Source organism: Podarcis cretensis, assembly GCF_951804945.1.
Source record: "Podarcis cretensis genome assembly, chromosome: 14".
NCBI lineage: Eukaryota > Metazoa > Chordata > Lepidosauria > Squamata > Lacertidae > Podarcis > Podarcis cretensis.
In genome coordinates, this window is record NC_137183.1 from 22,163,133 (window position 1) to 22,185,964 (window position 22,832).

At 46.4% G+C, this 22,832-nt stretch overlaps 2 protein-coding genes across 4 annotated transcripts in view; one reads left to right on the forward strand and one right to left on the reverse strand.

Annotated features, from left to right (window-relative positions):
• The window catches only part of LOC307203455 (F-box/LRR-repeat protein 14-like), a 234,344-nt gene extending 229,376 nt beyond the window's left edge, over positions 1–4,968 (reverse strand). Inside the window, exon 1 of one of the 2 annotated variants that reach the window (XR_013833218.1) lies at positions 2,951–4,968. Coding sequence is in view for 1 of the 2 variants with exons in the window: in XM_079954301.1 (XP_079810427.1) it covers positions 3,174–4,721 (1,548 nt within the window). In the remaining variant the exon portion in view is untranslated. Of the gene's footprint in view, positions 1–1,888 lie in introns of those variants that run through there. The other variant, XM_079954301.1, reaches the window with a different exon arrangement.
• Positions 4,969–6,584: 1,616 nt separating this feature from the next.
• On the forward strand, positions 6,585–21,950 carry SELENOS (selenoprotein S). 2 transcript variants are annotated; one of them, XM_079954419.1, is made up of 6 exons: positions 6,585–6,738; positions 12,626–12,754; positions 14,326–14,432; positions 18,947–19,036; positions 19,329–19,407; positions 20,085–21,950. In XM_079954419.1, exons 1-6 carry the CDS (start codon positions 6,666–6,668, stop codon positions 20,162–20,164), a joined length of 558 nt encoding a protein of 185 aa, XP_079810545.1. In that variant the 5' UTR covers positions 6,585–6,665; the 3' UTR covers positions 20,165–21,950. The 2 variants fall into 2 exon arrangements, with proteins under 2 accessions (XP_079810545.1, XP_079810546.1); XM_079954420.1 differs by having other exon boundaries at positions 19,332–19,407.
• The last annotated feature ends 882 nt before the right edge of the window (positions 21,951–22,832 follow it).

A 22,832-nucleotide genomic window follows, 5' to 3' on the forward strand; every position in this document is an offset into this window, starting at 1 on the left:
AGCTCAGGGCTCAGGTTAGCCCTTTCATGCACACAAGTGTGAATCAATAACTATACTACAGCAGTTACTACCTCAGAGAAGGTAAGGTTGACCCCTATTTTGACACAAATGTCAGCCAGAACGTCTGCATTGCTTCTGTTACTTGCCTTGGTGAGTGATGGATGTGTGAATGTGAATCCACCTTATAATAATCCACCCCCATCATTCAGCCTGAACACTGTGGGGAACCTCTTTTTTGTGCAGGTCCAGATTCCCTTAGGGGGTGTTTTGTGGGAGGTACGTTTTGTTGGTGGACAGGGCTGTAGCTTGTGGTAAGTGGAGCCAGAGCTAAAAGTGGGCAGGGTTTTATGTTACTTCCTCTGCACCTGGGAAGCTGCCTAGGGAGAGATTGTTCTCAGTGGAATTCTGAATTGTTTCTTCTCTCCTCCATTTGCCCACACCCCATGTGAAATCAAGTCAGTGGCTGCAGTTTCACCATTTTTAGTGTCTAAAAAGGGCTGCCACCCTTTGTTTAGCAAATGCTCTGGGTATGAGTGCACTAACATTGCAAGTATCTCCTCTTCTTTACTTGCTGTGGGAGGGGCCAGTTCTTCTTATTGATGGGACTCCCTCAACCATTAGATCTCTGGGCTTCTTGTGGCTTGACCTAGCTGCTTCTGTCCTGTCTGGCATGGGGCTATGATGACAACCCAAAGAGTGGCAGGTGATGGGAGGCATTGGCAAACGGATCCTGCATCAGTATCTGGATCAGCAGGCTCACGCCAGGCCCCACAAAGTTTGCCATTGTTTGCCACAGTATCCCCCCACACACACACAAAGGATGGAGGTGATGACTAGTCATGTTGGTTACAGTCTACCTCCACTGTTGGAGGTAGGATCCACTGGAGTACTGCTTACTGGGGTGGGTAGTGATTGTGGTGATGCTCTCTGGTCACAAGAACACTTGGACTAAAATTGTCTTATCAAAAACTTCACTCTTGTGGTTTGTCACCACAACAGCTACTCACTTTGAGTTTTAGTAAAGCAGACAGTCTAATTTGTCAGCGCCTAAATGATATTGAGCATCAGAACAGCTTGGCCACAATAAGGAAATTTTGCCCATGGTATGTCTTGCATCTTCCCATTTCAACTCTGGCACCCTATCTACATAACCTAGCAATTCTAAAATAATAGACACACTTTTACTCTCGCAAGATTGAATGTATTGCCCTCGGCTGTACTCAAGGGACGATTCCAACAAATTCCACCCGAAAAACGCTTATGTCCCTGTGGAGATGGCAGTACCGAATTGGTGCATGCCCTTCTAGCTTGCACTCTTTAGAAAGACTTGAGGAATGAGATTATCACCCCTATTTTATTGTCCATTCCGGGTCGCCCAACCACTGCTAGTGTCCTTTCTCTTGGCAGATCAAGATGAGCAAGTGACAGCAAAGGTTGCAACGTTTTTAGTTGGGGCACTCAGAATAAGATCCACTACAGTGGATGCTTGGGTTGCGAATGTGATCCATGCGGGAGGCATGTTTGCAACCCACAGTGCCATGTCTGCGCGCACATGGCTTGCTATTCGGCTTGCGATTCGGCGCTTCTGCGCATGCGCAAAGCGTGATTTAGCACTTCTGCGCATGCGTGACCACCGAAACCCGGAAGTGACCCGTTCTGGTACTTCTGGGTTTTGGCGCATCCGTAACCCGAAAAAACGCAACCTGAAGCGTCTGTAAACTGAGGTATGACTGTATTTGACTATTGATTCAGAACCCTAAAATGTATTTGTGGTGATAACACAGGGTCCCCGGACATTTGACGGTCTATTGATCCCTGTGCCACTACTGTGCTTGCTTACCTGCTGCCACCAACCCGTTACTCTCGGGTACGCACTGAGTCCAGACAGTTAAAATTAAACCAAATAAGTTTATTTTATAAGCATTTACAAGTTTATGGTTTCTCAGATAATTTTCTTGTCAGTTTCTTAAACTTAGTTTCTTTACCGGCCTATACCTTGCTAATACCTTCTGACTGATTATCTCAACTGTTTCTCTGACTCCTCTTAACAGATTCTCTCATTCTCTCACATCAGACTAGCCCAACCCACAGACTTATCCTCCCTCTCTCTTCTCTAATTCCAGACTGACTTCTTAACAACTCGAACTTGAACTCAAACTCTTCCCCTTGGGTTCCTATAGGTTAGGCATTTTACAATTAGTTAACCCTCTCCTTATGAACCCAGTATGATGTCACACACCTAGGAGGGCAAACACCACAGTATTTTATATAATTGACTTTTTATTTCAATTCATTGTATATTGTATTGTTGTTTTATTGCTATGGCCGGTGGCTGATGCAAATAAAGATTTCATTCATTCTCTGCTCCTGCCTTTGGGCTTCACAGAAGCATCTTATGGACTAGATAGGTCTTTGGCCTGATCCAGCAGGGCTTTTCTCATGTTCTTGTATCATGGTAATATTTTTATTTTAAAAATATATTTGTTTCTACAAACAAAATGTGCACTTTCCCAGGTAAGTGTGCTTAACACCAGACTTGTAGCGCCCTGGATCCATGAAGGTGCTATGATTTCAGGTCTTGTTTTTTTGTTTTTCAGTTTCTGTGCGCTTTTTCATAGTATTGTTTTCTTTTCAAAAGGGTTGGCAAACTTTTAATTTTGTCGTAAGACATCAGGAATGTAGAAGCAGTTGCACAGAATGGAATAATAGAGGTCTGCTAATTGCATACTTTTGCAACTGAAGTAATACCTAATTAGGGATTGTTTTTGATTTTTAAAGAAATCCTGCTCCTCTGCCAAAAAAAAAAAGACTTCCAGGGCAACTTACAAATCACTAAAAAGAAAGTTTTTATCTCTTAATGACCTCAGACATACCATCTGAAAAACACAACACAAAATGAAAATGGTTTGCAAAATAGAGGAGAAAATAACCAAATACCCTTAGTTTCCACATGCTTTTTATCAGAAAAAATACAAAACGGAAAGGCACTGGTGAAAAGCAACAGTAATAAGAGAATTGCAGAGTTGGAAAAGAACCACAAGGGTCATCTAGTCCAACCCCCTGCAATGCAGAAATATTTTGCCCAGCATGGGTCTCCTTGACAGATTAGGAGTCTCGTGCTCTACTGACTGAGCTACGTCAGTAGACAAACTGTTTGGCAGATTACACAGCTCTCAGAGAATCGACAGTCCAGGCATCTGTTGCTCCAGTTCTAGCATGCAGTCGAGGCTGAAGTTGCAACCACAGCGGTAGAGCTTGCGCAGCCTGCCCAAGCCCCGTACAATATAAGCCAGACTTGCGTCTCCCAGAGTCTCGCAGCAGGTAATGTTCAAGGTTGAAAGGGGCAAGCACCCCCTTGACAAGTGCCCAATTCCCTCGTCGGTGATATTGCAGTAGCTTACTTCGAGGATGTTCAGACTGCTCATGCCTGACAGGAACCGAAGCCCCTCATCCCTGATCTTCTCACAGCAGCAGAGTTTGAGGTGGCGCAAGCAGGAGAGGCCCTGGGCCAGATACCGACAGGTGAGATTGGTGAGCCGCTCGCATTCCTCAAGGTCGAGCTCCTCCAGCTGCAGGCAGCCGCGGCTGGTGATGCCCGCAAGGTGCCCAATGCCCACGTCGCTGATTCTCTGGCAGAAGCTCAGGTTGAGGCTCTTCAGCCTGCTCAGGAGCGACATGGACAGCAGAGCCCCATCCCCGATATTCCCACAGAAGCGGAGGCTGAGGTGGACCAGGCGGGGGAGGCCCTGGGTCACGTAGCGGACGGCATGATCGCTGAGCTGGCCGCAGCCCGCCAGGTCGAGTTCCTCCAACTCCAGGCAGCCGTCAGCAGTGATGCCCGCGAGGTGCCCAACGCCCACGTCGGTGATTCTCTGGCAGAAGCTGAGGTTGAGGGTTCTCAGCCTGGTCAGGCGCGACAGGGGCACCAAAGCCTCATCTCTGATGCCCCCACAGAAGCGGACGCTGAGGTAGCGCAGGCGGGGGAGGCCCTGGGCCACGTGGTGGAGGGCAACATTGCTGAGTCGGTCGCAGTTCTCTAGGCTGAGGCACTCCAGCTGCAGGCAGCCCCTTGCCGTGATGCCCGCCAAGTGCCCTACGCCCGCATCGGTGACCAGGTTGCAGTGGTCCAGGCTGAGCTTCTTCAGGTGCAGCAGCCTGTTGCTGAGGAGCAGGAGGCCCGCGTCACTCACATGCCTGCACCCCAACAGCACCAGCTCCTCCAGGCCTTTCAGATGCTTGCCAATCTGCGCCAGGCTCCTCTTGGTGACGGATGGGCAGCCGGTCATGTTCAGCGCCCGCAGGGAGGGCAGCCCGGCCCGCAAAGCCCGGCACAGCTCACTGTAGGTTTCGGGGGTGCAGCTTGCGTGGCTGACGAAGCCCATGGTGACACAGGGCGTCATCACGATCCGCACCCGGCGGATGCCCCAGGCTGCCATGTTGGCCAACATCGACGGGTCGTTGCGGAGATGGCACAGGGACACGGGCGCCTCCGAACGCCACCACAAGATCTGGTAGGAAGCGGCTTGCCAGTCGCGGCACACCTGCGACACCTGGACCTGGTCGTCGTCGTCCAGGTACTCGAAGATCTTGATCAGCAGCTCCGGAGGCAGGAGAGAGATGGGAGGCGGCGGCGGCTCCTGCTCGGAACCGCTGCTGCTGCTGCTGCTGCCGCCGTCGTCCTCGGGAGGAGGCGCCTTTCGCTTCCTCCCGCCGGGACCCATTGCCTGCGGAGCCCGGCTGCAGACGAGCAAACTTCGCCTTGCGTCTGGTTAGCCGCCCGGCGCTGCTCGAGACTAGCTGCTTGCTGGACCCGTCCTCCGCTACTTGTGCCTGAAGCCCAGCCCAGCGATGGGGCGGGTGAAGCCGGAGCCCCCGCCCCTTCCAGGATCTTTCTAAAGTCATGGCTTGCTTCCATGGGCGTAGACTAGGAAACGGGGAGCAGGGGGCAGGTGCCCCCCCCAAATCAAGTAAATCAATAAAAATACTTAACTGAGGTTCTGTCCCCCTAACATGAAACTTGCCTCCCCCATAAATCCTGGCTACGCCCATGCTTCCTCCCCTATAATCATAGGAGCCAGCTCCTAGGAGCCGAGGTCTCCCCCCAAAAAAATATTTGAGGGGGCCGCCCCCCAAAGTTGATAGGCGTTGAAATTCAAATAGGGTTTGCGTGTGCCGTGTCATGTGGTCGATTATGCGGTGTGGGCTTTTCTGCTTCCACTCCACCCTTTCCCCTCCAATATTTTATTCAAGTTGGCCCCTTTGCCCAACATGCTACCCTCCAGGTGCTGAATTACAATTCCCGCGAGCGGCGAGCTAATCAGCATGGGAGTTGCGGTTCAAAGCTTTCAGGGGGCGCCAGGTTGCCGAAGGCCGGCCTGGATTGACCCGGCTGCGCCCCTGCTGCTGCTTCGCAGAATTTGGGAAGGTTGAAGGGTTTTTTTTAATGAAAAAATACAATCAAGTGCTATTTCAGTTTTATGCAGTAAGTATGTCACAAACATACTTCCCAGTAGTGATGTATGGTCCATTCTGAAGGAAATCAGCCCTGAGTGCTCACTGGAAGGACAGATTGTGAAGCTGAGGCTCCAGTACTTTGGCCACCTCATGAGAAGAGAAGACTCCCTGGAGAAGACCCTGATGTTGGGAAAGATGGAGGGCACAAGGAGAAGGGGACAACAGAGGACGAGATGGTTGGATAGTGTTTTCGAGGTTACCAGCATGAGTCTGACCAAGCTGCGGGCGGCAGTGGAGGACAGAGGTGCCTGGCGTTCTCTGGTCCATGGGGTCACGAAGAGTCGGACACGACTAAACGACTAAACAACAACAAAGTGATGTATGGAAGTGAAAGCTGGACCATAAAGAAGGTTGGTCGCCGAAGAATTGATGCTTTTCAATTATGGAGAGTCTTGAGAGTCCCATGGACTGCAAGAAGATCAATCGTATCCATTCTTAAGGAAATCAGCCCTGAGTGCTCACTGGAGGTACAGATCCTGAAGCTGAGGCTCCAATACTTTGCCCACCTCATGAGAAGAGAAGACTCCCTGGAAAAGACCCTGATGCTGGGAAGGATGGAGGGCACAAGGAGAAGGGGACGACAGAGGACGAGATGGTTGGACAGTGTTCTCAAAGCTACCAGCATGAGTTTGACCAAACTGCGGGAGGCAGTGGAAGACAGGAGGGCCTGGCGTGCTCTGGTCCATGGGGTCACGAAGAGGCGGACACAACTAAACAACAACAACATGTCGCAAACGCCGCAGCCAGAGTTTTTGCAAAGGTTTTGTGCTGCTTTCCGTGCAGGTCTCCTCTGGAGTACGCCCCGCCCCCTGCCATAGACCTTATTCCCTAGCAAAGCGCACCGCGCGACGGCTGCCTTCGCTTTCAAAACTTTGCCTCGTCATCTTAACTTTCGCTCCTCCCCCTTCTCCGGATTGGCTGTAGCTCCTCCCTCCTGTCGCCTCCACTTTCCTCGAGGAACACCGTTTTCCCCCTCCTGTCTCTTCCTGATTGGCTTAAGCTTCTCCACGCCCTCATTGGCTCGGAACTGGAGTTCCGAGGTGCTGTTTTTTTCATTGGACAGTTAACGAAAGGGGCGTGGTGATTACAGCTAACTGGACCCGGATGTTGCCGCGGAGGAGGGTCAGTTGCAGTTCCGGGTCTGCTGCGAGATGGATTTGGGGGCAGCGCAAGAGGGGAATCCGCCCCTGGAGCGGGAAGGGGTCCAGTTCCTTCAGCAGACAGGTGAGGGGTTCTCTGGGGGGAAAAGGGATTAGCATGTGGCTTTCTTGAGGCGGAGGGGCCAGGAAGCGGCCTTTGAAGAGCCTCCATTTTCAGGAATAGCCTACCTTAAAGCTGTCAGGTGCTGTCTGGGGACAAAGTAGAGGGCTCGTCGTTGTTTATCGGTGTTAAATCGCTATTCTGTCGATCTGTAGAAGAGCAGCTGCGTTTTGTGGCACCTTTTGAAAAGGCAGGTGAATTTATAGGTCTTCTCAACGGCCTAATCTGTAGCTTTCAGTGGTAGAGCCTCTGCTTCGCGTGCAGAAGGTGCCCTCCATCTCCAAAGCAAGGTTGTGAGAGAATTCCTGTCTGAAATCCCAGCACAGTGAACACAGGTCTGGATGGGCCAACAATGGTCTGACTTTTTGTAAGGCAGCTTCCGAAAGCCTATGTTGTGATAAATACAGTGGTACCTCAGGTTACATACGCTTCAGGTTACACACGCTTCAGGTTACAGACTCCACTAACCCAGAAATATTCTTCCCCTACTCATGGTCTTCTATGTGCCGCTTTTATAGACCTGAAGGCGGCTTTTGACAGTATCTCTAGAGAGCTGTTATGGGGAAAACTGGCAAAGTGGGGCATAGATAAAAGGCTGTTGTGGCTTATGATTAAATTACATGAAGGGACGGCCGCTAGGGTGAGGTTAACACCTGAGGGCGATCTCACAAACTCTGTACCAATAAATAAGGGGGTACGACAAGGGTGCATCCTTGCCCCCTATCTTTTTAAGCTCTATATTAGTGACATGAGAACGCCCCTAGCTGAGGCCCAAACCTCCATTCATGCACCCAGGCTTGCAGACTATCGCTGCCCCTTATTATTGTACGCTGACGATGCGGTGATCCTCTCTTATTCTCAAATCGGTTTGAGGAGGGCCCTTAAGATTTTTGCGTTATACTGCCAAACAAATTTACTTACTATTAACCATTCCAAATCTAGGTCCTAATTTTTTCCAGGAGTCGTAAACTGTATAGATGGGAACTCGAGGGGAAGCCAATTGAACAAGTTTACAAATTTCAATATCTAGGAATTTACTTCCAGTATAATACGGGATGGAAAGCGCATATCACATATTTACAAAATAAGGTTAAAGCCCTTATCTATGCTCTATTACGCTTCTTCTTTACTGAGGGGGCTATGCATGTTCCATCCGCCTTAAAAGTTTATAGTGCGAAAGTGGTTGCAACTATGGCCTATGCGGTCCCTTTATGGGGCGCCTTTGTAAACCTCTTGCCTCTGGTGACATTGCAAAATATTTTTCTAAGACGCCTTTTGAAACTACCCTCCTGTGTAAGCAACTCTGCCATTCGCCTAGAACTTAAGATCCCCTCCCTAGAGATTCTGATGTGGAGACATGCCTTTAATTATTGGCTGTCCCTTTGGCATAAATTGCCAAACTACCATCTTATTCAGTGCCTTTGGAGAGATGAATTCACCAACCCATGGGCAACAAAAATCCATTCCAAACTGTTGTCTTATGGAATCTCTCCTTCCGATATACTTAATTTAGATCTAATTACAGCTAAAAAGGTCATCAAACAAAGATTGGAGGAGGTAGATTTGCAACAAAATCTTACTACAGGTGGAGGTACACGTTCCCCGATAAATCAGGGCATTACATCTATGTCCCAGATACCTCGATATCTGTCTACTTTATCGGCTGTGTCGCATAGATTCGCATTTGTTAGAGCCAGATTTAATGTGTTCCCCTCAAATGTTCTGAGCAATAGATTTTCTAACGGTAAAACCTCTGTTTTATGCGCATGTGACAACAAATCAATAGAATCCCTCTATCATATCTTGTTTAATTGCCCCTTATACATTGTTCCCCGATCAAGGATCCTGAGTTCAGTCATTCTGGAAATTGCTGCTAAACCACCTGAATTACATCTAGCTTATCTACTCCAGGACATTGACTCTTATAGAACATTACAGGTTGCTAGATTCCTGATTTCAGTTCTTTCATATAAAAGACTTCATGGAATGCTGCATGACTATTAAAAATCCAGTAAACTCTATGCACCATCTTGATCTTCAAGGCCATAACACGGTACATCTAGAGATTGTAAATAATGTGAAAGAGATTATGTGTTGAAATATTTTAGTTGATATTTTAGATTGTAAAATGCTATTTTATCTATTGATTTGTTTTACCTTGTGGGCTTATAGCTGAATAAAGTATTATCTATATCTATATCTTCAGGTTACAGACTCCACTAACCCAGAAATAGTGCTTCAGGTTAAGAACTTTGCTTCAGGATGAGAACAGAAATCGTGCTCTGGCGGTGTGGCGGCAGCAGGAGACCCCATTAGCTAAAGTGGTGCTTCAGGTTAAGAACAGTTTCAGGTTAAGAATGGACCTCCGGAACGAATTAAGTACTTAACCTGAGGTACCACTGTAAAAACAGGTTTGCTGGCTGGCTTGCTATAGTGTTCTAAGCACTCGGTGGAGGTTTGCAAAGTGTTACAATTGTATAGATATGATACAGGAGGGAAAAGGAATGGAGAAGGAGGAGGAAAGCAAGTGAATGCAGGTACAAGTAGAGCAGGCATTCCCAATCTTTGGCCCTCCAGATGTTTTGGACTACAATTCCCATCATCCCTGACCACTGGTCCTGTTAGCTAGGGATCCTGGGAGTTGTAGGCCAAAACATCTGGAGGGCCGCAGGTTGGGGATGCCTGAAGTAGAGCAATGCTAATTCCTAATCCCGTATGCGGGGGTGGGGGTGGGTTAGGATGTGGCAGAAGTCTCCATTGCACCTGCTGGAATCATGGGCAAGCAATATGGCAACCTCCAGTATGGATGATTCTGCTGTGCTAGCTTGGATGTAACGTTGCAAAAAGCACCAAAGTTGTTGCCACCACCAGCACCTCCAAATGCGGCAATGCCTCCACCATCTCATTTATCCAAATCCTCACTCAGCCGTGAAGCTCGCCTAGGGCCAGACAGTGCCTCTCAGCATAACCTACCTCACAGGGTTGTTGTAGAGTTTAAATGAGGAGGGGGAGAACCATGTATGCCATCTCAATACATGCAGTATCAAGCAACCTGTAGGTTCTTCCGCCTCTGTTTTTTTTTTTTTTTTTTTGGTGTACTAAGTATTTGTTTAGTTTATATCTTTGGTTAATGGGATTTTGCGTTCCCAGGAAATCTCCCATCCAGGCTCAGACGAGACCTAGACAAAAGTGCCACATCATGTACTGTGTGTCACATGTACTGTTTACAGATAGGTAGCCGTGTTGGTCTGCCATAGTCAAAACAAAATAAAAAAATTCCTTCCAGTAGCACCTTAGAGACCAACTAAGTTAGTTCTTGGTATGAGCTTTCGTGTGCATGCACACTTCTTCTTCACACTATCTGAAGAAGTGTGCATGCACATGAAAGCTCATACCAAGAACTAACTTAGTTGGTCTCTAAGGTGCTACTGGAAGGAATTTTTTTATTTTGTTTTCACATGTACTGTGTGTAATATGGCATTGTACCTGTGGCCTACTTTTCAGCTAAGGGTGGCTCTCAAAGTGACATGCAGCAATCTACAAATGGCACCTTACAGTGGCTATGATTTGTTATGTTTATGATTTATTTGCTTTTTTCATATTAAGGGCTGGAGCCAACACTGGGCATGTGGCGTTCTGCTCATGCAGTGGGACTTCCCCTTCCTCTCCTCTCCCTGCATACTTTCAAAATATGCTCCAGACATTCCACCATCTCTCTGGGGTAGATTTTGGGGTAGGGAGCAGGGGTTACAGAGGAGAGCAGGGGAAAGTTCCCTTGCACAAGTGGAAGTCTGCTGCCCTTGCTTTGTATAGCTGTCTAAAATAATTGACCAGTTTTATTATTTTCCCTGTCTCTCGGATGAGATTTTTGCCTTTAATCTGTTTGATAACTTGCAACTGCATTCAGGTGTTCTAGATCGCTCACATGATAAAGGAGAGCAGGCTAAATTCACCCCACCTTCTACACGTCAGAGAAAACTTTTGCAAGGGCCTTTTGTACTCATAAGGGAATGCTGTGCATTTTAGACTCCTGGTTTTCTAGCAAACTAAATGTTTCTTGTGGGGGGAACATGCAGAGCAGGTTCCTCACTTCAGAAGCTATCTTTCCAGTTTGTGGATTAGGTGTGTGGAACTAGCATGCTTATCATCCTCGTTCTAGACTAATTTCTAGCTGCTGTTTTTCTTTCTTCCCACCCCCCTTTTTTGAGTCCCAGTGAGTAGGGAGTTCATGGTTTTGTGTTTTTTGTGTTTATTAATGTTATGCTATGACACTTTGTAGCCAAGATGGCTGGAATTCATGTTTAAAAAGTAGGATAAAAATGTTGAAAGCAAAATAATTTATTTCATTTATGAATTTGCTTCCTATGAAGTATTTCAAAGTGACTTCACAATACCGTAAAATTATATTCAAAACTATTGCATATCTAAAAATGGGGTGTATCCAATGTAGCACTAAGCGAAAGTCACTTAGCATAGTTGTTCCACTGGTGAAACATTGTTGCACAAAAGAACGCAGGCGTAGATGGCTGCTAAATATGTTGCACAATATAGTAGCTTGTGCTGTCTGTTCTGCAGCATTAAACTCACCTGTTCTCTAATACAAGAGTACCTGCACTAGCAGACAATGTTGGGTACAGCTCAGTTAAAACTAGTGCATGTATAAGAATCTTGACTTAGAAGGCTTTTTTGGAAGAGGAAACAGACACAAAAAACTATAGAAATGTCACTTTTCTGATATGTAACAAGAGGAAGCTCCAACAGGTAAGTACCACCACATAATGTGTTGAATAGACCTACTGATAAGATGGTATCTGCAAGTTGCCCTCTCCTGCAGAACGCAGTGATCAGTTGGATATTGAATGTTTGAAGCTATCTTTAAGTTATACAGTCATACGTCGGGATGAATACACTTTGGGTTAGGCAAATTCGGGTTGAGCTCCACGGTGACCCGGAAATAACGGAGCGTGTTACTTTCGGGTTTTGCTGCGCGCGCATGTGCAGACCATCAAAATAACGTCATGCACAGAAGCGCCGAAACATGGCACGCGCAGACGCGCAGACACGGGTTACGTTCGCTTCGGGATGTGAACGGGGCTCTGGAACGGATCCCATTCGCATCCCGAGGTACCACTGTACTGTGATTCAGTCAATCAGGAATTTATTAAAGTCACCTGAGCAGGAGGCAAACTAGAAATTGCACAATGACACATGAGTGAATGCCTTGGCTGTTTCTGCTCAGGTGTGTGCCACCACCAACCCTCTGAACCAGATCTTGGTGGTGTGCAGGAGGCTGCAGGCAGAGCTGCCGACTCCTTTCCACCAACTGTATCTGTTCAAATTTCGAACGGGACACTTTGGGTTTTGGCCAAAATTGCAGCCTCAAATCAGTAATAAAAAATGACCAAAGAGCTGACTTACTTCTGTGTAACAAAATTATTTGTCCCCTTGAGGAAGATGCTTGGAAACTTCTCTAAAGAAGCTCAAGAAACTGTCTCATGAAAGAATATAGTAGGGGTTAATAATAATAATTTTATTATTTAATACCCTGCCCATCTGGCTGGGTTTTTCCAGCCACTCTGGGCAGCTTACAGAATATATAAAACATAATAAAGCATCAAACATTTAAAAAACTTCCCGATACAGGGAAGTTCTCTAACCCCCAGTAACTACAAAGAGTACACAAGAGACTGTGCGCCTCTTGAGTGGTTGCTGGACTTCACTTCCCATCCTTATCCAATGGACATGCTGATGGGGACAGATGAGAGTCCATCAGCATCTTATGGGCATTACGTTGGCTCCTGCTGCCCTTCAGCCAAGCCTAATTATTGTATCTGTTTGTCTTCTCTTCCAGTGGGCTCACTTTTTGCAGACTATGGGTGGTACATCCTCCTCAGCTCCGTTGCGATCTATCTGCTTATACAAAAGCTCTCGCGAAGCTTTCGAGGCAAGAGGCAGCCCCGCTTGGATGCAGCAGCTGTTGGTTTGTATGGGATTGGGAGAGGATGTGTTGTCCTGCACTGCTTTTGCCATACAGAGTGACTTGCACACATGCCATAATACTTCACACAGCTAAATCTGTTTGCACAGCTTATGTGTGACACACACGCAGGCCACAGTTTCTCCTCCATATGATATTAGTGAATGAGCTGGGATATAAGGGCTAAGGTATCCTAGACCCTGAACAGCTTGGGTCCAGGATGTCTTAAGGACCATTTGAATGAATGACATCCCAGCTCATTCACTATGATCATCCAGAGCAGCACTGTTAGTTGTTCCCATCACAGAGGCCTGATGGACCACAACGAGAAGGCAGGAATCTAGTGTGCCTGTTCTCCCCGACCTAACAGCTGATATGCAGGGTAGCACAGCATCTGTTTTCCTGCGTATCTTCCAGCCTCCAGCCAGCCCCAGAGCTTCAATTCTAGTTGTAGATATTTTTGGATACAGTATTTTTGGTATGGATTGAAGAGAAAGTGGCAGAGAGGGTGTTTTAATGGTGTTTAGAGGGTCTCCCCACTTTATGCAATTTTGCTTATGCATATGGGGACCCGGAACGTAACCCCAGTGTAAAGTGGAGAGCCACCTGTATCTTCCTGGCACACCTAGGCCTGGGTGGGTGTTTTGCCCCTTCAGCCAGGTGATTCTTTGGAGGGTCCCCAAACCCTCCTTCTGTAGGAAGGGGACCCAGGAGGTTTTCAGGTGTGCAGAAGCAATGTCCCCATTCTCTAGGCAGCAGCCGACATCTGGTCTCCCTCCAAGCTATGTTAACAAAACAAACATCTGAAAGGGCCAGGAGTGACTTTGCAATTAGTGAATTGTAAATTTCAGTTTGACTATTCAGGTGAACCAGTCAAAATAATGCAGAGGGGGTTAACTAATTATTTCTGAATGGTATTGCGGGGAAAGTTAGCTAAGTTGGGATTGGCTTATATTGGAACGGTTGGATCAATCCATCAACCTCTGGTGGTTGATTTAGAAGGACTGGGTCCAGCATCGCTTTCACTGTGCATTTTGTGCCAGTATCCATACTCAGCAGAGTTATATCTCAACACAGCTCCTGCCCTGGAATCATCTTTAGGGCTGAAGCTACACACAGTAGACAGTAAACACTCATGGACGCCATAAAGATTCAGTCAAGTGTAGAGGTTTACTTGACAGGTATAAAAGCATATTGGTGGCAAATATATACAGACATTCACCACTGCCGTGGTCAAGGCATGCTTAGAGCCCAGCAAGAGTCCAAGCCTCTCTGTCGTCTTCTCTCACCGCAAGACGCAAGCAAGAGACACAACAAATTCCACAGAACCATTGTTATCAGTACTTCCTGTCACACTCTGCATGTCCAAAGAACAGTTCCCACAGAAAACGTCCTTGCACAGACAAAATAATCTCAGCCTTATGCTGCTTCTTGAAACTTCTTCTCTGTTTCTGGAAAAAAATGTTTCTCTCTCACACAGACAGAGGATATCCAACAGGATGAAAGCAGCTCAAGCCTCTTTGGACTACTTTGTGATCTCAGCTTTTGACAACTCTTTTCTGTGATTGGTTTAGAACCCGATGCTGTGGTGAGACGACAGGAAGCGCTGCTCGCAGCCCGTCTGCGCATGCAAGAAGAGTTGAACGAGCAAGCGGAAAAATTCAAAGAAAAACAGAAGAAGGTAATGCTGTTCGAGCCAGGTAGCCTTGTGTTTGACAGTCAAACCGATGTTTGGTAAAACTATGCTGACTCATGGGCCTGCCAACTCCTTGCATTACAGGGAGAATAAGCACCCTACCCTGAGTTGGCCTTTTGTGTACTCCTTCCCTCCTGCGGGGGAAAAGAACTGGTGAACCATTTGAGTGCAGTCTCTCGCTGCCCAGCCAAGCTACTTTTGCCTGCCCAAGAATGAGTGATTTGGGTTATGTGGCCATGGCGAGAACTGCATGCAGTGGCAGTGGCACTGACTGCACCTGGCATGGTAGGGCAAATGCCATGGGCCCCAAGAAGTCCACTAGTGTGGACATCAGGCTTTGAAATTTAGGGGTGGGGGAGGAAATAATTGTAAGTGTCTGGTGCTGAAAGGAGAAACTCCAGGCAGGATCCCTGCAGTGGCCACAGTCTCTGTCCCTCTTCCTCTCTGCCCTGGTGCCTCTGGATCCCACCCTCGAATGTATGGATGCTACGTTGGGGGCCAAAGGCATTTGAGGAAAGTAGATGGTGGCTGGTGATGCTTTTCCTTTCAGGGGTAGGGGTGGGGGAAGTTGTGCTGGCCTTGATGAGCGCATCACTCGTGTGTCTGCGGCTGTTTTGAAGAGCCTGTATCTCCAAATCATGCCCCAGAAAGCTTACTGGGCCTGGTGGCAACCATCCTATTTAACTCGCTCCCTTTCAAGAGCCCAGCCCTGAAAGGAGTAGCACTGCAGTGAATGGCTGCAGTGGCCTCTCCATGCCATTTTCGCCTGCTCCTGCCTGTTCCTACTCTCTACTTATCATTTCTAAGCCTGCTCAAATGAAGGCAGGACAGTCTGGTTTTGCTCAGTATTTTTTCCCTGTAGCTGAGAGAAGGGACACTCTGCCACCAGACAGAGGCTCTTACTGGATTGAGAGTTATCCTTTGAATGCAACAGCAGGGGAGTTCCCTGTGTCTTTAAAAGATGTTGACTGGCGTTTGTTTTACCTTTTTAAGGTGTATCATTTTGTAGACCTTGCATATTAGCTATTCAGCCTGTATCTAGGATACTTTTTGGAAAACAAGCTCCACTGCCACAAAAGCAAAACACTGCATGGCTTCGTCAAACAACTCTGCACCCTCTTAGGTAGCAGATGTTGCAATTAAGCATTGCCTCTCTAGGACCTGGTTGCAGATTTTTCTGTTTCTGTCTACCTAAACCAGGCTTACACACCTTATGACCCAATCAGCTGTTTGTCTCAGGCTTGCAGTGGAGAGAGGAGGCTGATCCAAGGTCTGCCATGGCTGGAGAGCAGTGCTTGCTCTATTTAATAAGGTTTATATGCACCATGATCAACTGAAAATAAAACTCTTTTTTCTTTTTTTTAATAATATTTATTAAAAATTTTCCAGAATAAAAAGGAAAGATAGCAAGAAAGAAAGAAAAAACAAATATGATTTACACTTGGTTTCAGTGGCATCTTTCCCGGACTTCCCCCCCTCCCCCTCTTGTATTCCATTTCCCTTAAATTGATTCCACAGATTCTTACCCCAAATTTTAAAACCTTATTTGTAATTTTAAATAACCCATTTATTCCAAATTAATTTATCTTATTTATCTTAATGAACCATTTCTCCTTATATTTTATATAATTCCCTAAGATCGACCCCATTTCCCTTCCACGAATTCCCCTATTTTCAAACAACAAACATGAAAAAAGTAAAGAAAGAAATAATATATAATTTTACAGCCTTTGGATTCCAAATCTCCCCCCCCCCCCATTCCCCGGTTCCAATCCCCAAAGTTCATCCATTGTCTACTGCCAGCCTGGTGTATCCACGTCTATATCTCAACTCCACTTTGCCGTCTTTTGATAGCTTTTAATTTCAGAAAGTCCAATCTTGAAAGAACTCTCAGAAAAAGTCATTGTTCTTCCATCCAGACCTCTATGTTTAAGAGTCTAACTTAAATTCTATTTCTTGGTCCTTTTAAAGTCTGGATGTTCCAAATACTCCGGCTTCAAATTTGGTCCAGCTCTTATTCCTCAGGTTGCTTTTTCCTGTTCTGCTGCAGAAACCTTCTAATTCAGAAACTTCTTGTTCTCCACAGAGGCTTTTGTTATTCAGGAACATAACTTGCGTCAAGTCCCTTCCTTTCTTCAATAGATAAATCCATTGTCTCCTTTAGTATAGAAACCTCTGTAGACAAAATAATGCTTCGTTTTTGCAGCTTTCCCAAGAGATAACAGATCCTGCTCAAATTCATAGTATTTTTCCACTTGCTGCTACTGTTGCAATGTCCCAGCCTCCCTCTAGAGGGAATATGGTAACTTAATTTCTTTCAAAATCAGACCCAAAAGTCAAATAACTTGTTGCCTTTATTTCCAATAATTTATGTCCAAATTGTAACAAATCTAACCAGCAAAGCCATCATAACAAAGTTCTCTTTTATTTTCCTGCTTTGACAGCTACTTTGACAGCTGTCAAAGTTTCTGTGTCTCTTCACGAGTCTCTCATAGCGGATCGTTCCCGGTTCCCGGGGGGGTTGCATTTTAGTTCCCACAAATCAGTCTTCTCCTCCAGCACAATTATTGTAATCTCCCTTCGTGAAGTTAAAATTTTTTTTCAGGTAAACAAGTTCATCTCTCGATCTTAGTTGTCAAATCCTTGCGTTGAGCCATCTACAACAGGGGGGGGGGGGGGCGGACTTCCTTTTTGCACTCCCCCCGCTCGCTCCAAATTCAAAGATCAAATTTCCCTTTTAAGTCCAATCAATTTACTCACGGGTTGTTCCTTTTAGTCCAAATCCGAAATTTTCAAAGAAGAAGTCGTTGCTCTCCGCCGAATGGCATGCGGCTTCGCTGGGCAGGGGAAGCATTGGACTCACAGCACCACACCCCCCCCCCCGTCACCCGCTCCATAGCCTTTAAAAAGGCTCCTTCGCGGGTCGGGGGGGCGCAAACGGTGCCCGCCGAGTCACCAAGTGCATGGGCATCTCCGCCCATGGTTTTTGAGGGTCCCCGCGTCGCTGGCACGGCAGAACCCGACCCCTACCCAGCCGACTCCCTCCGGAGCTCAGAGGGAGTCCGCCATTCGGCGATGGCGCCGACCCGGAAAATAAAACTCTTAAGCACGTTGATAGTATAAAATATTTATAAGAATACAGTGATGCATCAACAAACATTAAAAACAAAGTGATAATATACATTTATAGAAATGTAGATCAAATCAATAGTATTTAAAAAACAAATATGCATGATATGATTTACATTTATTGAGTTGTTGTTGTTTAGTAATTTAGTTGTGTCCGACTCTTCGTGACCCCACGGACCAGAGCACGCCAGGCACTCCTGTCTTCCACTGCCTCCCGCAGTTTGGTCAAACTCCTGCTGGTAGCTTCGAGAACACTATCCAACCATCTCGTCCTCTGTCGTCCCCTTCTCCTTGTGCCCTCCATCTTTCCCAACATCAGGGACTTTTTCCAGGGAGTCTTCTCTTCTCATGAGGTGGCCAAAGTATTGGAGCCTCAGCTTCAGGATCTGTCCTTCCAGTGAGCACTCAGGGCTGATTTCCTTAAGAATGGATAGGTTTGATCTTCTTGCAGTCCATGGGACTCTCAAGAGTCTCCTCCAGCACCATAATTCAAAAGCATCAATTCTTCGGTGATCAGCCTTCTTTATGATCCAGCTTTCACTTCCATACATCACTACTGGGAAAACCATAGCTTTAACTATACGGACCTTTGTTGGCAAGGTGATGTCTCTACTTTTTAAGATGCTGTCTAGGTTTGTCATTGCTTTCCTCCCAAGAAGCAGGCATCTTTTAATTTCATGGCTGCTGTCACCATCTGCAGTGATCATGGAGCCCAAGAAAGTAAAATCTCTCACTGCCTCCATTTCTTCCCGTTCTATTGGCCAGGAGGTGATGGGACCAGTGGCCATGATCTTCGTTTTTTTGATGTTGAGCTTCAGACCATATTTTGCACTCTCCTCTTTTACCCTCAATAAAAGGTTCTTTAATTCCTCCTCACTTTCTGCCATCAAGGTTGTGTCATCTGCATATCTGAGGTTGTTGATATTTCTTCCGGCAGTCTTAATTCCAGCTAGGGATTCATCCCGTCCAGCCTTTCGCATGATGAATTCTACATATAAGTTAAATAAGCAGGGAGACAATATACAGCCTTGTCATACTCCTTTCTTTATTTCTCCTACTTTATTGAGTAGGATTGCTTAAATAAAAAAAGGTTGGGGTGTTTTTTAGCAGGAATGGAAAACAGTACAGTGAAGACACCGGCCTCTTATCAGTAGGCAGGAAGCTCCAGAGATTAGCTACTTTAGCAGCTGCAGAATGAATGTTACATGGCGCTGATAAAAGTGCCAATTCTGCAGATCAAAGCAGTTGAGTTGGCACATGCTAGATGCACGTTCAGTTGGGTGGCTTATCCAAGTTGGTGTAGGTCTGAGCTACATTTTCTTATCAGGCTTTTTAAAATAATCTAAAATAAATCTGTTGTTTCTCCTTAGGCTGAAGAAGAGAAGAGAAGGCAGAAGATAGTCATGTGGGAAAGCATGCAGGAAGGCAAAAGTTATAAGGAGACCCTGAAACAGAATCAGGTTGGTTTGGTCTTTTGGGAAGGGAGGGACAAATATACAGGGGTACCTCGATTTTTGAACGTAATCCGTTCTGGAAGACTGTTCGATTTCCAAAAGGCTCAAATGGTAGTTTGCAAATTCAACAGAGAAAATTGAAAATAAACTCAGCAGAAGCCGTTCAACATTTACTTCCGGGTTTTCAGCGCCCAAAAATCGAAATGTTCGACTTCCAAGACGTTCGAAAACCGAGGTACCACTGCATTCAAAATTGAGAATGAGCTAAAATTGCTGAATCATCTCTTCCTCTAAACAGCAGGAACCTGAGCCTGGAGCATCTGCAGCGGCTGCTGCCCCAAAGCCAAAACCCAACAGGAAACCTTTGCGAGGTGCTGGTAAGTTCCAAGTCTGTTTAATAGCAAACAAGGTTTTGGGTCCTACACTTACCGTATTTTTCGCTCCATAAGGCGCACCGGACCATAGGGCACACCTAGTTTTTAGGGGGGGAAATCAAGAAAAAAAAATCCGTCCCGCTGGCTGTCTTGGCTTCCTCTTTAGCCGCGCGCAACCTCTCCAGCTGGGAGAGGCTGTGCGCGGCTTTGGCAGAAGCCAAGGCAGTGAGCTGGATGGATCCCACTCGCTGTCTTGGCTTCGTTTTTAGCCAAGAAAAAAGTGAGTGTAACATAGTTGTGTCATGGATCCCGAATGCCTTGGTACTCTTCTGTTTTGGCTCCCGAACGCTGCAAACCCAAAAGTGAGTGTTCCGGTTTGTGAATGTTCTTTGGAACCTGAATGTCTGACGGGGCTTCTGCGGCTTCCGATTGGCTGCAGGAGCTTCCTGCAGCCAATCAGAAGCTGTGCTTTGGTTTCCAAATGTTTTGGAAGTCAAACGGACTTCCAGAACAGATTCCGTTTGACTTCTGAGGCACCACTGTAATTGGTTTCAAAAGTGAGGTTGGAGCCAAATGTCTGCACCACATTTTCAAGTCAATCAAGAGACTGCGCTGTAACTCCCTATCTTTTCCTTGAACAGTCATGCTACGGTTTCTCTCTTGCTCCTCTCTTCTCCCAGGTTACAATCCCCTCTCTGGAGAAGGTGGCGGGACTTGCTCATGGAGACCAGGGCGCCGCGGGCCTTCCTCGGGTGGATGAGGCTAATTCTGCCGGTGCTGTCCATCGACACCGGCAGGCATTAACTCCACAACTGTGGCTGTCTGTGGGCTGCTTGGCACAGGGACTTTCGGTGGGGGGCTGTTTTTAGCACTCTAACAACATCCAATATGTGTGAATTGAAGGGTGGGATTCAGCTACTGAATCCTGTCTGCAGAAGCCTTGAGCAGGCACTTTAGTTTGCAAATTGGGGCATTCCTCCCTCTCTTCCCTCCTTGCGCCCCTTGGAATTGGCATGGGGGAGGGATCAGGAGAACCGTAGGAGCAGCGCATGTGGGGGGGGGGGAGATCATTGCATCTGGGAAGCAGAAATGCTTGCGTTGAGTGGAGGGGCGCAACGTTGAATTTCCAAAACATTTTAATGTAGCCAAGCTTGCCCAAAATAAATTGTGAGCGTTGACAAAAAGCGATGCTTGCGGGACGGGGGCGAACAGCTCCTTTCCTTTCCCAGAGGCCTGGTGGCCATGGCTTTGCACTTTAGTCTGGATGATGGGCTTTTATTTTGAGACGCCTTTTCTGTGAAATGGGGATGTTGCCCATTCTGCCTTGCAAGAGGGTTTGTGACTTAACCTTCTGCTGAGAGTGGTTTGGACTCCGCTGGAGAAAAGCCTGTTTTAAAGGGCAGCATGTGCTACCCCTGCCCCCTCTTCAAAAGTGAGCTTCAGGCATCAAAACTGGAATTTTCTCAAAGTAGCGGAACAAACTGACACTGGGGAAGTGTGCTGGCAGGTCGGTGCAAGTAATGGTTAGGTAGAACGACACTTCTTTGGGTGTTAGGACCAGGCTCACAGTTTCGTAACTGGCTTTTCCATCCAAATCTCCTGCCGGCAAGGTGGTCAGGTAGCATGATTGATGGATTTTTTTGAGCTTGGCTCTGAGCATCACTGGGGAACCTGTGGCTTTCAAGATGTTACTGCCATACTTCAACCCCCATCAGCCCCCAGCAAAACACCACAAATACAAATCTTAACATACAGTCAAAAACCTCATAAAGGCACGTTAAATTATGAAAATCACATAACTTTTAACATATGCCAAATTCGAATATATGGTACTTATATAGACCAAGGACAGGAACAAATCACAAATGAAATTAACGAGATGATCTTTTATGGGTCTCTTGCAGTTTCAAAGAGATTCAGCAACAGTTTCCATTCTTATTCCAGTAACAGGGCCGAATACAATTCGAATATCAGTCCTGGGTATTTTTAATAGGATGAGGGTAAATAATCTATTGTGATCATCTCTGTCAAAGTTGTATACAAAAGCCCCAAGCATGTGTTAATGTTTCTGTTGCTCCATCTCTCCTATGTAAACAAGGAAAGTATTGTGTGAGAAACACATGAAACCAGCCTTCCCAATCCTGATTTACTCCAGGTTTTCTGACTCCAACTCCCATTCAGCCCCAGCCATCACAGCAAATTGTCAGGGCTGATGGGAGTTGTAGTCCAGCAACATCCAGAGGTCCACAGGTTCCCCAGCCCTGCCTTTGGGAGTTTTCAACGTCCACAGTTATGGATGCGATTGTCCCTGTACCAAGCAGCCTTGAATGATGCAGTCCTTATAAATGGTGAACGTACCACTAATGGCTGCTGAAACTAGACAGCAAGTGGAGAGTTTTTGCCATTTCCTCTTTTTATGTTCTCAGCTTTGTATGACAAATACATAAATATATATATACTGTAAATAACATTACAGCAATTTCTATAGCTTTTTTCTATAAAGAAGTATGTATTCTAGCTTAATAGATATGTCTCGAGCAAGTAAATTGGTTGTGTGTGGCTTGTTCTGAAGATCTTCCTTCCCCGCCCCTCCCTCCCCGTTCAAAATATTGTTAATTAATAAATATTATTTATATAGTGCTAGCAGCGTACAGGAGTCTTTGCAGAGAAGCATAAGGGAGGGGAGGAAGCATACCCAGAACAAAGCAGGTCTTGCTAAGAGAGTTTAGCTTGCAATCTAAAATTTTGCTGAATAGGAGGATATTATCTGCATATGTTTGAAATACTTTGGACTCCTTCTTTGACAAAAGGGAGAAATAAAAGAGGCTTGCAAGCAGTGCAGAAATAAAAACTATCATAGAATCATAGAATCATAGAGTTGGAAGAGACCACAAGGGCCATCGAGTCCAACCCCCTGCCAAGCAGGAAACACCATCAGAGCACTCCTGACATATGGTTGTCAAGCCTCTGCTTAAAGACCTCCAAAGAAGGAGACTCCACCACACTCCTTGGCAGCAAATTCCACTGTCGAACAGCTCTTACTGTCAGGAAGTTCTTCCTAATGTTTAGGTGGAATCTTCTTTCTTGTAGTTTGGAACCATTGCTCCGTGTCCGCTTCTCTGGAGCAGCAGAAAACAACCTTTCTCCCTCCTCTATGTGACGTCCTTTTATATATTTGAACATGGCTATCATATCACCCCTTAACCTCCTTTTCTCCAGGCTAAACATGCCCAGCTCCCTTAGCCGTTCTTCATAAGGCATCGTTTCCAGGCCTTTGACCATTTTGGTTGCCCTCCTCTGGACACGTTCTAGTTTGTCAGTGTCCTTCTTGAACTGTGGTGCCCAGAACTGGACACAGTACTCCAGGTGAGGTCTGACCAGAGCAGAATACAGTGGCGCTATTACTTCCTTTGATCTAGATGCAATAC